This window comes from Leptopilina boulardi, unplaced genomic scaffold (assembly GCF_019393585.1).
Source record: "Leptopilina boulardi isolate dan_hultmark-lab unplaced genomic scaffold, ZJU_Lbou_2.1 LbouV2_32, whole genome shotgun sequence".
NCBI lineage: Eukaryota > Metazoa > Arthropoda > Insecta > Hymenoptera > Figitidae > Leptopilina > Leptopilina boulardi.
This window is the reverse complement of record NW_026137885.1, coordinates 47,043-58,267: the sequence shown is the minus strand read 5'-3', so window position 1 is coordinate 58,267 and position 11,225 is coordinate 47,043. Positions and strand designations below refer to the sequence as shown.

Here is an 11,225-nt window from a genome sequence, read left to right as displayed (position 1 = left end):
ATTGAAATTCAATTATTTTCAAAAATTTGAATTTAAAAGGCTTCTAAAATTTTCTATCGAAAAATTTTGGAAATTTAATAATTTCAATTATTACTCTCCGGAAATTTAATTATTTTTTTAACGATTTTTATAATATTCTTTAAAAATTCAACTTTCTGAAACCATTTTGCAATTATTTTCAAAAATTTGAATTTAAAAGCTTCTAAACTTTAATTAATTCTAAAATTTTCCATCGAAAATTTAAAAAAATGGTATCTGAAATTATTTGATAAATTATTTTTAGTTTTGTAAAATTTAATTATATTGTCTGAAAATTAACAAAATCTTTTAAAATTCAATTATTTCTAAAAATTTCAACTTTAAACCCTTTCAAAAGTATTATTATTTAAAAAAAAAAATTTGATTTAAAAATCTGTAAAATATTTTTGTTAAAATAAAAAAAAATCGACTTTTTTTTAGAATATAAATCGATTAAAACAACTTTTTTTGTGCCTTTAAGTCGATCCGAGGCCTGTGATTGGTTAAATTATGGTTAGTTAAAATTATTAATATTTATAATTTTAGAATAATTTATATTAAAAAAATTTCCGTTTAATTCAAGGTTTGATTGATCGTTTAAGTATTCAGTACATTTCAATTAATTTCTTTATATATTCCATTTGGAAAGATTCTGCAATATAGAATTCACATCGGAATTCGTCGGAAATAGAAGAATCGGTTAAATTTCGGCAAATGACGAATTTGGTTCAATGAAAATACGATTATTTTAAAATTTATCGAAGAATTTGCGGCTTATTGAAAATTTTAGTCAAATGAAAATTCAGTTGAATAAAAATTTGGTTAAATGAATATTAGGCCTAAATAATGTTAATCAGAAAAAGTGAATAAATTTTTTTTTAATATTAGAAAATTTTAAGTTTTTTTTTTTTTTTTTTGTTCTGCGAATATAAAATAGTTGATAAAAGAGAGTTGCGGGCGTCTGGGGAACTTGGAAACAGTTTCGAATGTCGAGATAGCCGAAAAGGATTTAAAAGGCTTTCGCATTTTGAGGTCGACGACTCGCATTTGCGTTGTATCCGCTTGAAACACTGTTAAAGAATCTCCAATCAAAATGAGACAAAGGGAACAATTAAATGATGACTAATTCACTTTTCATTTTTATTATTATTTTCGGAATTAGAATATTTATAATCCTATATAAAATTTTCTCTTTTTTTTTTATTTTGTATTTTTTTTTATTAAAAAAGTACATTTCTAATTTTTTTATGAAAATAAGTTTTATTTTTTGTGGAAAATATTGCTAGAATCTTTTTTTTTTAGCAAATTTTCAAAAATTTTCTACAAAAAGAGTTTAAGGGAAAAAAATTTTTTGTTTACTTTTGAAAAAAAGTGAATATTTTTTTTTAAATTATTTCTCTTTATTACCGACTGAGTAATTCACGTGTAAACGCCTGTTATTAGGCAACCAGTCATGTTTGAGTGTGGATGTCTTTTAATTTAGGAAGTTAGAAAAATTTATTATTTATAAAGAGTTAAAGTGTGAGAAATATGTATAAATATTGTGAAATTTATGAACTTTATGCTCGAGTTTTAACAAATCAAAAAGTGTCAATGAAAGTATTAAAACTTTGATAGGTAAGTAAAATAAAAGTTAAATTTAACTGACCTAACCTCTTTTTTATATACCTATTTACAAGAAAATAATTTGTAAATTTTAATATTTAACATTGTGCTTTTTAGACCAAAATTAAGTTTTACTTTTTCTTTATTTTAGCAAATGGAAATAGACATTGAGCATAATTAATGCGAAATGTTATTTGAGGAGGCTATAAATAGATGGACTTTGCAAATTAGTACATTTTTAGATTATAAAAATTTAGTTCCTCAATTTAAAAACAATGAAATATATGAAAATTTGATGAAAAAGAAATTTATAAGAAATGAAAGTGATGCTTTTGTTGGATATTTGATATTATTTTGGTCATTGTTGTTCTTGATTTACAAGAAGTTATTTAACGTAAGTGAATATTTTCTACAAACCGAAATTTGTATATTATAATAGTTATAATTTATTATAATCTAATAAATTAATAATAATAATAATAATTTCAATTGGTTAATAAAAATTTGAAAAATATAATTTTATTAAAAAAATTTTTATTATTTAAATAAAATAAACTTAACATTAAATTAAAAAATTTTCAATATGAAATTTTTGTACAGAAATTACTTCGCCGCAAGTGCTTTCCTTTGATACAGAGAAATAGAATCATTAATACAGTATGGGACTATATATTTTCTATAATAACTTTAAATTATTTACTCTACATCTTTTTTCATTCTTTGAAAAATTCAACGCTTCCAAATATTAACAAATTAATAGCTTTCTTCTATAAAAGTTTTTATATTCATCAAGCAGGAGTTAATATTTTTATTTTTGGATCTTGGTTAAAAGGATGCAGTACATTATTCTTTGCTTTTTTGGTATTTCATCCTTATTCAGAAAGGTAAAAATTATATTTAAAAAAAAAAAGTTTAGAAATAATACAATTCTTTTAATAAAAATTGTAAATTAAAAAAAAAAAAAATTCTATTCAATTTCGTTGTTAATTAAAATTTTAATATTTTAATACAAATTAATGATTATTATTTATATTATTTTTTAGATTGGATCTAGCAGTGTTTCTTTTATTGCTTTTAAAAGTTGTAGATGCAACTATTTTATCAACGTGTCGTTTTCTTTTATGCTTTTGGAATAAGCAAATACATTTAATAATAGTAAAAATTTTATTCATTTGTCATTGTCTTACCTGGTGAGTTTAGATAATATTTATAGGAATTATTTGACATATATATTTAATTTTAAAAAAAAAATATTTTTTCTTTATTCTTGTTTTTTTTTATAGGAGTTACATTTATATTTATTTTGTGCCAAAGTCTATATTATGGGGAAGTAATAATAAAAATCCGACAGAAAGATTACAAATATGGATGTGGTTTATTTCAGAGTGTTTGAATTCGGTAAGAATAAATGTTATATTTTTTAAATTTGTTACTTTAAGATACTTGAACAGCGGTTAATTAATTTTGAATTTTATTATGAAAAGTTAATGATATTTAATTTTTAGAAAAAATTTGAGTTTTTTTTTTTTTCCAGGTGTGGTTGAAACTATTTGAAGGCTTTGATGTGTATTTTTTCCCTCCACTGTCAAAAGAATCAATTGACTTTTTAAATAGGATAAAGGAACAGAAGGCCTTATTAAGAAAGTAATTTTCTTTTTTTTTTAAAAAATTTCGTTTGAATAATCTTTTTAAAAATAATAATAAAATTGTACAAATAAATTTAATTTAAACACATTCTTTAGGCAACCGAATGTACAAAGCAGAAAAAAAGCTGAACTTTTGAAAACTGTAACTTGTAAGTATAAAAAAAAAAAAAAAATTAGTTACTGCTTAAAAATTTTTATTGTTAATTGAATTTTTTAAAATTAAATTTCAGGTATTATGTCTGTAAAGAAGAAATTGAAGAGAATGAGAAAAGCAAAAGAAGCTAAACTTGGTATACAATCATATAATGAAGATGAAAAAGATGATGTTGATGAAAAAACAACTAAGAAAGATGAAATTATGCAATCATTGTTATGTATGATTTAAAAAAATTTTTTATTTGTTTCTTTATTTTTTTTTTTTTATTTTTTTTTTTTTTTATCAATGACTTTTGAATTTTTCAGGTGCAATGGCAGTTAGGAAAGAAATTCAAAAAATAAGAAGAGTAAAACAAAACAATTTGGATTCGAAAGAAAGTGATTCGGAAAATAATAAAATAGATAAAAAAACAGATGAAGATATTTTTGATGATGAAGAGGCGATTAATAAATCGCATGAAACAAGTGTTTAAAATAACAATAGTTAATTATAATATTGTGCCTAAAGTTGTGTTCCTCTTCATCGAAATAAATTTTTAATTCTTTGAGAAATTATATTTTCGATGATCATTAAAATCAAAATAATATTTTGTTTTACTATTTTTTTTTGTAAACTTAAAACAAAATATTTTGGTTTATTGTTATTGTAATTTTACCTTTTAATAAATATTAATAAAAATTTTAATTTAGTTCTTTTTTTTTTTTTTTTACAAAAATCAAGTTTATTCATCATTTTTATAGATATACACCTGTTATGTAGAAAGTTTCATCATTGTTTTACAGTATTATAATTTAATGGGACATCTCGCCGATTGTTTCTCTACAATCTATAAGACTCATTCAAAAGACACGACAATTGGCTTGATGCCCCAATAACGTTTTTTTTTTTTTATTAATCGTGAGGCATATTTTTATCAGGGCGGTTATTTAGAAACTAGTTTATAACATTATTTCTGTTAATTACCATTTTAACTTTAAAGATTTAATTACGGCAATAATATGGGAATCTGTTCGTTGAATGCCTCGTTTGGGCACAATTTTAGCTCGTTGCAATTGCTTATAATTATTATAATTATTATTATTATTATTATTATTATTATTATTATTATTATATATGTATAATAATAATTATGATTAATATAAAATGAATCTTCTGAAAATTTACTAATTTAATTTTTAAAAAATTGTTTTTTTTTCTTTTTGTGAATGTTTTTGTATTCATAAGAGAAAGTTAAATTATTTTTTTGTCCCCTCTTCGAGGATCCATTTACCGTTGCCCTCTTATCAGACAAAAAATAATAATTTTTGACTCTATAATTTATTCTAAATAAATTTTTCTACATTGTAGATTATTGTGCAATGAACTTGCAACGAGCTGTTTTTACACTTTCAAAATAAATTGTTATTTATATATATATATATATATATATATATATATATATATATGGCAGTTAACGAAATGCCAGACCCTTAGATTCGACTTTCGATTAAATTGGACATTTTAAGTCTTTCTTTTCTTTTTCTTTCTTTGTCTTTTCTTCATCATTGGAAAAACAAAGCTGAGAGTCTGATTTGAATGAGAGAAATATTTTAACTATGGAAATTTGAGCAAAAAAAATGATGTTTTTTTTTTTCTTTTTTCCCTTTTGTATTCGATGATTATTAATAATAGCAATATGACAATGTCAGTGCTATAGTTTACACGATGATTATTTAAGAAGAAAGTTACAATTTAGACCTTTTTCATTTTAAAAATTAACAAAATTGTTTAGAATCTTTTTACTTTTCAATATTTCAATAAATATATTTAATATCAATATAATATATTTTATATATATGTATATTTATATATATATTTAGGTAATATTCAAGCATTTTGGGCCAATAAATTTTATTTCATCTGGACCATTTGTGCCCTATTTTTTTTTGTTTTTTTTTTTTTGTTAATTTAATGTCTATAACGAAGATAAAAATATTGTTTTAATATTATATTTTTTAAATTAAGTTTGTATGGAGAAAAAAATGTGACGTTCAAGTTAGCAGTTAGAAGCTAATTTTCCTTCGTGTGAGATTAAAGAAGAATTGATCCAATTTCCCTTTTTTTCTTATCTCAAAAAAAGTAACATTTTGGTGAAAAAAAAAAATGTCAGAGTTTAAAATATTTCCAAAAATTGCAATTATGGAAAATTAAATTTTTTTTTAATAACAATCAATAACATTTATTTTGTTTACAAAAAAATTAAATGATTCAAAAAAATTATATCTCCTCTCTAAATATGAATCAGTGAAAAAGTCACTGGTCTCAAATCAGTCGCTAAATTCTAGCTATTTGAATCAGTGGTTTTCACTGACAGTTAGTGATATTTCACTGGAGAATCAATTACTTTGACTGAAAATCAGTGAAATGTTACTGATTCAAATAGCTATAATTTAGCGACTGATTTGAGACCAGTGACTTTTTCACTGATTCAAATTTAGAGAGTCTAGAAAAAAAATTTCAATTGGATTAATTTTTTTTCATATTTAAATACTTTCTTTGAATACCTCCAATACCTTCTTTAATTTTTCAAGTGTTAAGAATAATTTTTAAAAGTTGAAAAAATAAAAAAAGAATTTTTCACCTTTTTTTTTTTAAAGAAATGTATGGTAAAATGTTATTTCATTGAATATACAATTTTTCTTGGGCCGTTTTTTTCCATTATTTGTACTTCGTGAAAAATGAGAAAAATTTTCAAAACAAAATAATAAAAGTGTTGTGTTCGTTTTTTTTTTTTTTTTTTTTTTTTTTTTTTTTTTTCTTTTTCTTTTTTTTTCGCTCGATGTTTAGATACTTTTCTATACGAGCAAATGGATTTTCTCTATGAGACATTAATTATTATTTTATTTTTTTATCTTTAAGGTAAAATTATATTCTATCCTTAAGCGTGATACTTATATTAAGGTGGTTCAAAAATATTTTCTTCTTTAGATTCAATTTTTTGTTTTTGACTTTGAAAAAAAAAAATTTCCTTTTGAAATGTTCTCTCAATTTCAGAGAAGTTTCAAATTACACGAAAATTAAAATATAGAAATAATTTTTTTAATAAATATAATTCAAAATGAAACAATAATATTAATAATTATTATTATAATAATATATTCTAATAATATTAACAAATTAAAATGTTTAACTAAACGTAAAATTTTTCTATTTACATAAACAATTATTTGTACCACCCTAATTCTAATGACAATGCACGATTATAGAATTGAAAATAATTTCTATACAATTTTTTTATTATATTTTCTAAGTATGAAAGGCGAATGAGACCTGCGATGACTGTATTGGTCGACTTATTTTTCTTTTTGTAAGCACTTGTCAAGTAAATTTTCTACTCATGTTACTAGTTTTGCGAAAAATTATAGAAGAAAAAAAAATTAATAGAATACAGTAGAATTAAGGGACTTTTAACACAGACGTTGACTCAGATATGTTAGGACATGCGTGTGTGTGTGTGTGTGTGGTAGTGACATGATAACACATCCTGCGCTTAAATTAGTTATCCTATTTTTTCACATACAATTTTTATAATTATTAGCGTTCAATATTATTCGGTAGCACTTGTATCATATTTCTCTTCAATGACGACAATGTCTTTTAAGGCCATGTCTAAGATATTTGCAACTTGTTCCATAATTACCATATAAGTGTTGAAAGAATTTTTTTTAATAATTTAAATTAAATTTTTAAAATAAATTTTTATTAATTGTCTTTAATGGCATGTTTTTAAATTTAAATTATTTGAAAGAATTTTTTTTTTTAAATTTTTCTTTAAAACGCTAATCGAGGTGTTGCTATTTTTCTTGTACATAAATTCTTCTCATAAATTGCTTTGTATACATGTATACTTGTTTCCTTATACGTCTTAGATAGTAATTATAAAAAATATCGTGCCATTTTTCAAAATTTCCTCACTTGCGAGATGATTCTTTTTTTTCTTTCTGTTTTTCTTAAAATATGTCGCCATCAAAGCTCTTTTCGTATTTTTATAAAACAAAAAAAATTCTTCGTTGACATTTTTTTTTTCAACTAATTTCTATTGCAAGAGAAAAGTTTCAAATTTTTTATTAAAAAAAAAAAAATTTAGAAATTTTCTTTTTTTGAACAAATAAAATTTGTATCTAAATATGAAAAAATAATTTTTAAAAAAAATTGAATCACAATGATGGTGGGGTGGGGGGAGGCGAAGATTTTAAAAAGTGAAATTGACAAATTGAAAATATGGCAGCGTGCTTTTTTAAGCTCTCGTATATGAAAAATGTATTTATAGCGACGGTCTTCTCTGAAATGGAGATTTGCAAACGAGTAAGGCCCTTATAAAACTGCGCCCTAACATTTATTTCAACACCTTTATAAAATTCCTTTCTCGGTTTTTTAAATACACGAAAAAATGTTTCATTTTTTTTTTTTTACGTCAGTTTAGTACATAAATCGAGGTCGATTCAATTTTCAATACACAAAAATTCAATGTCGAGTCGTAGATACACTCACAAAATATTTTTTGCCATGATATTTTCTTATAATATCGTGTGGGGTATCGATTTTCTTATGTATAATATAATTTTAATATAATAATATCATTATATATTATTTTATATTAGGTAACTATCACTGTGCTTATTTCTGTAACACGTAATAATTGTTTTTTTTTCTTAATTATTATAATCTCGTACGTACGCACCCTTCGTTTTACAATATTAAAATTACAAAACAATATTATATATATATATATTTATATATATGCTTTTCTTTCAAATCAGTTTCTGATCTGATGAAATTTTATTTTTCTAAAATTGCATCATCTCCCTTTTTCGCCAATAAGAAAAAAATTTTAATTGATTAAATATTAATTTTGTTTTTCATCTCTCTTTTTTTTTGTCATTAAATTTTGTAATTTTTTATTGAAGAGACGAAAAAAGGAGTAGAGTAGCAACTTGAATAAAAAATACATAGTTCATTCAGAATCACTCTGCATTTACATAATATAAAATTATTTATTTTTTTTTGCAGCGGATCTAAAAATGTGAACAATATTGTTTGTTCGAAAATATTCTAAATGAAATATATAATACTGATGATACAGTCGTTAATTTTTTTTTTTTTTTTCAATTTCTTGAAACTCAAGAATTGACTTATAAAATTTATAACAAATAGTTTATATTAGAGATTTACAAAATGGTAAACTAGGAATTTAAAAATTGTATAATTATGGACTTGTAAAAGCTTGTTCAAAAAATAAAAATTTTCAAAGTGAAGCGGAATTAAGGAGAAAAGAAAAAAATTGATATATATATATACCTATATATAAAATATAATGGAAGGCAAAAAATTTTTTTCGGGGATAAAAAAAAATAAGGATTGGATGGGTGAGGAAGACCTGCAAAATACCAAAATTTAATACGCCATAACAATTTGTTTTTTTTTTGCATACATACTCTCTCATTAAAATTCTTCTCTTTTTTTCTTCTTTTTATTTTTTAATAAATATCCACGTTAGTCGTTAGTGGTATATAATGGAACAAATTTTTTTTTTTTATTATTATGAATAATGTCTTATACAAACATATATGAGCAATAAAAGTGGAGCCCAGATTTATTTTAACTTGGGCTCACTCTGCCTCGAGTCGATGCAGATATTTAGAATTTTCATTGTATGAGAGACTTTGTTCTTTTTTTTTTTATATAGTGAAAATATGGCCCCATTGTTACAGGCTCGATGTTGCTTCAAAAACAAATTCAGTGTTTCTTCCTGAGTCTGCAACAGGCGTTTTTTTTTTTTATTCTTCTTTTCCAAATCTACACACCTCAATTCTTTCTTTTTTTTTACTATTTACTTTTTCTCAATATCATACACGAGAAAAAGAGATTTATCTAAAACAGTAAAAGATTTCACTGTAAAAGCGAAATTGTTTCTTTTAAATTTCACTATTCTATAATGAAACATTTTTCTGTTGCAGATGAATTTTTTTTCCATGCAATATTAATGTTAAAAAAAAAAAAAAAAAATTATATAAATTCATTTCAATGTAAAATTCATTTTTAATTGTTAAAAGAAATAATTATTTAAAAAATTTTTAATTAGAATATAAATATTGTAAAGTTATCAAATTGAAAGGTTATTAAAATTTGCTAATGAGAGAAAAGTTTAGATTTTACAAAAAAAAATTTTATGAGGGGTAACAAAATGGTGTATAATTAAAAATGTATTAAAAATCGTGAAAAGTTCATTGCCTAATTGAAAAAAAAAGAAAATTTTCCAATTTAAAAAGTTTTATTATTAATTAAAAAAAAGTTTATTAATATTTCTCCTAATTAAGAAAGTGACATTGAAAAAGTAGTAAAATTTTCTCTAATTAAAAAATGTACAAATAGATTATTTTAAAAAATTATCAGAAATATTTTTTTTTATAAAAATCGTTATCTAAATGAATAAAAAATAAATTGGGATTGAAAATGTTTTTTTTTTTTTTTTTTTTGGAAAAATTGCAGTTTGCAGATTTAGAAACACGAATTATAATGAGCTCTCTTAATAAAATTATGGTACGTAACAGCTTTAATAGCATTAAATATTTTTTCTTAGTATGATACTGTGGGACAAAGTTCTTTTTTTTTTTTTTTGTAGCAATCGAAAAAGTTAACAATTTTTTTTTAACTAATTGCTAAAAATTTGCCAATTGCTACAAAATAGTTTCTTATTTCCTAGAGTTTCCCCGTGTGTGTGTTTTTTTTCCAATTGCTTATCCTGTTTCAGAAAGGAGAGATTCCTTAGGCCAATATAATTGTCATTTTTTTTTCTTCAGTTCAGAAAATTTCTGTGACGCGTGAAACAAGATAAGCAATTAGATTGAATCGTGTGTTTTCTTTTTAATCAATGTTATATTATAATAATATTTTCTATATATTATTATAATATATGTAATAATAGTTGTGTTTTTGAGGAGACTATAAAGCACTGAGTGCCTCTCAGAGAGTTGGAACAATGTGTGGTTTGGCAGTGGTTGAGGCTATTTCGGAAAGTTTTACGTCAATGGGAATGCGATCATCGTATAATGTAGGGGCTTGCAAAATAATTCCTGCTGTACCAACAATTACGGCCAAAGTGAAGATCCATAAGAATAATCTGTCTAGCACCATTGCCACGTATTTCCAATCCTCCTTGACCTATATTTAGATTAGAATATTGAAATTAAATGATTTTTTTTAAAAAATAGATTTGAATTTTAATTTAATGATTTTGTTTCCAATTTCAGGCCTCGGATTATACGACTTTTTTGACTATTTCCGACTTTTTTTTTTTCAAAAATACGACTTTTTTCGACTTACTTTAATAAAATGTGACTATTTCGACTTTTTTCTACATTTAAAAAAAAAATTTTTAAATAAAATATTTTTTTTTAGTATAAAATGCAAATCTTCATATCTTTATTATTTCAATTATTTAAAAAAAATTTTAACTAAAATTCTTCACTAAATTAATTATTTTTAATAATTTTAAATGAAATTTATCACAAATTCAATTATTTCAAATTATTTTTCAATTAAAATTTTTATGAAATTTAACAATTGTTTATAATTTTAAAAAAATATCAAATAAAATTACCAGAAATTTTTAATTAAAATTCATAAATCAATTCAAAATCAAAGAAAATTTAATTATTTTCAAAAATTTCAATTCAAAATCAACTAAAATTAAATTATTAACTAAAATTTCAATTCAAAATCAAATAAAATTCAATTGTTTTCAAAATTTTCAATTCAAA

General features: G+C 22.4%; 2 protein-coding genes across 3 annotated transcripts in view; one reads left to right on the top strand and one right to left on the bottom strand.

Annotated features, from left to right (window-relative positions):
* Positions 1-1,467: 1,467 nt before the first annotated feature.
* LOC127284169 (uncharacterized) lies at positions 1,468-6,238 on the top strand. Of its 2 annotated transcripts, XM_051309484.1 has the most exons (9): positions 1,468-1,635; positions 1,775-2,017; positions 2,224-2,507; positions 2,667-2,813; positions 2,907-3,021; positions 3,158-3,267; positions 3,366-3,418; positions 3,500-3,643; positions 3,732-6,238. In XM_051309484.1, the coding sequence occupies exons 2-9, from the start codon at positions 1,811-1,813 to the stop codon at positions 3,896-3,898; spliced, it is 1,227 nt and encodes a 408-aa protein (XP_051165441.1). In that variant the 5' UTR covers positions 1,468-1,635; positions 1,775-1,810; the 3' UTR covers positions 3,899-6,238. The 2 variants fall into 2 exon arrangements, with proteins under 2 accessions (XP_051165441.1, XP_051165442.1); XM_051309485.1 differs by lacking the exons at positions 1,468-1,635; positions 2,224-2,507 and having other exon boundaries at positions 1,893-2,017.
* A 3,430-nt stretch (positions 6,239-9,668) lies between these two features.
* The window catches only part of LOC127284168 (acetylcholine receptor subunit alpha-like), a 36,413-nt gene continuing 34,856 nt past the window's right edge, over positions 9,669-11,225 (bottom strand). The window contains exon 13 of the mRNA XM_051309482.1: positions 9,669-10,626. Within this exon, the coding sequence (XP_051165439.1) occupies positions 10,429-10,626 (198 nt within the window). The 3' untranslated portion in view covers positions 9,669-10,428. The remainder of the gene's footprint in view (positions 10,627-11,225) is intronic.